At 38.3% G+C, this 2,046-nt stretch overlaps 1 protein-coding gene across 1 annotated transcript in view; it reads left to right on the plus strand.

The window, feature by feature from the left end:
* The window catches only part of LOC114025888 (collagen alpha-1(XV) chain-like), a 117,143-nt gene that overhangs the window by 87,214 nt on the left and 27,883 nt on the right, over positions 1–2,046 (plus strand). Inside the window, exon 8 of the mRNA XM_027839398.1 lies at positions 265–399. Within this exon, the coding sequence (XP_027695199.1) occupies positions 265–399 (135 nt within the window). The remainder of the gene's footprint in view (positions 1–264; positions 400–2,046) is intronic.

A 2,046-nucleotide genomic window follows, 5' to 3' on the forward strand; every position in this document is an offset into this window, starting at 1 on the left:
TCTTTCTTTCTTTCTTTCTTTCTTTCTTTCTTTCTTTCTTTCTTTCTCTTTCTCTCTTTCTCTCTCTCTCTCTCTCTCTCTCTCTCTCTTTCTTTCTTTCTTACCTCTATGATGACATACTTTATGTCATTCCTCCTGTGCAATTCCTTGTTTCTAACCCCTAACTTGAATTCTTCACAGATTGTGATATTCCATAACTTGCATCCATACAGCACGGCAACACACTAAATACAATGAATGATGACAATTACTTCTTTTTTTCAGGATACAACAGATGAAGAAGGTTTGACAGGAACACAAGCACCTACCAGATCTCCTGTAAAAGAAGAAAACAACCTTCCAACGTATGGTCCAAGTCAACCTGTACCAACAGTACAGCCTGAAAAAGGTGACAACTTGGTAAGAGAAATCAAATACTTGCTTGGGCTAGAATAATGTTTACCAGAAAAAAAAGAAAAAAGTGTGTGTTTCTTTTCTCTCTGTGTCTATCTCTCTCTGTCTCTCTCTCTCTACATCTACATATGTGTGTGTGCGTGTGAGTGTATACACATATAATATATATAAAGATGTGTGTGTGCATATATTAAATAGAAAGATATGTGTGTGTAAATATGCATATATACACATACACAAATGTGTATATACTGAACAATACCAATTCAGTTTCTTCATGACTCCATTTGGGCTTTTATTGACAAAGATACTGGAGTGGTTTGCCATTTTCTTTTCCAGTTCATTTTACAGATGAGGAAGCTGAAGTAAACACGATGGTTAAGTGACTTGCCCAGGGTCACACAGCTAGTAAGTGGCCAGATTTGAGTACTCTATCCACAACGCCACCTAGCTATGTTGTGTGTGTTTGTGTGTGTGTGTGTGTGTGTGTGTGTGAACAATTCTTAGTCTTCTAAAGTTGATTATCTTCATCTTAGTAAAGAAAATGCAGTCTGCTATATTTTGACAAGTATAGCAATTAATCATTCAATCAAGAAATAAACATTTACTAAATGCCTACTCTTCACCAACCACTGTGCTACATGGTAGGGATACAAAAAGAGGTAAAAGACAGTTCCTGCCCTCAAGGAGCTCACAATCTCATGAGGAAGACAACAAACAAATATGTGCAAACAAGCTATATATGGGATAATTAGGAAATAATTAACAGAAGAGAAGCACTAGAATTAAGAGGATTTGGGAAAGGCTTCCAGTAGAAGAATGGATTTTAGTTGGTACTTAAACGAAGCAGAAAAGCCAAAGGGCAGAAATGAGAAAGGAGAGCATTCCACAAGTGGACCACAGCCAGAGAAAATGTCTGGAGCAGAGAAATGGAGTGTCTTATTCATGGAACAGTGGAGACCAATGTTACTGGATCAAAGAGTATGTCATGGGAAGTAAGGTGTAAGAAGACTGGAAAAGTAGACAGGGGTCAGGTTATGAAGGGCTTTGAACACCAAGCAGAGGATTTTTTTTGTATTCGATTCTGGAGGCTTTAGGGAGCCCCTAGAGTTTATTGAGTAGGGTATTTCATGGTTGGACCTACACTTTAAGGAAATTACATTAATGGCTAAATGGAGGAGGGATTGGAGTGGGGAGAGACTTGAGGCAGGCAGACCCACCAGCAGGCCATGGAAATAGTCCATGCATGAAGTCATGAGGGCCTACACCAGAATGTTGGCATGTCTAAATAAATATGAATTCATAGACTCAAGAATCTTAGAGTTGGTGGGTCCCTCAAGGATCATTTATTCAAATGTCTACTTCCAGTATAAATTATATCTATTTTTTTGCTTAATATTATCTGTTTCCATTATTTCCTTTAGAAATAGCAGGTTTATGTAGCCCTCCTTGGGCAGTGCTGGCTGAACATGCCCCAACGGTAGGGGGCAGGGAGCGCTATCACATACATGACGGGTATTCAGTGACTATTTTTCAAATGAACAAGGTGAGGGGGTGAATGAATGACATTACCATTCTACATTTGAATATCTTAGAGGAAAGAAAATAATTCTAACAGTAGTTAGCTTTGAAAATCTGGGTGTTTCATTAACC

The sequence above is a fragment of the Vombatus ursinus genome, unplaced genomic scaffold (assembly GCF_900497805.2).
Source record: "Vombatus ursinus unplaced genomic scaffold, bare-nosed wombat genome assembly UNPS02014832.1, whole genome shotgun sequence".
Lineage (NCBI taxonomy): Eukaryota > Metazoa > Chordata > Mammalia > Diprotodontia > Vombatidae > Vombatus > Vombatus ursinus.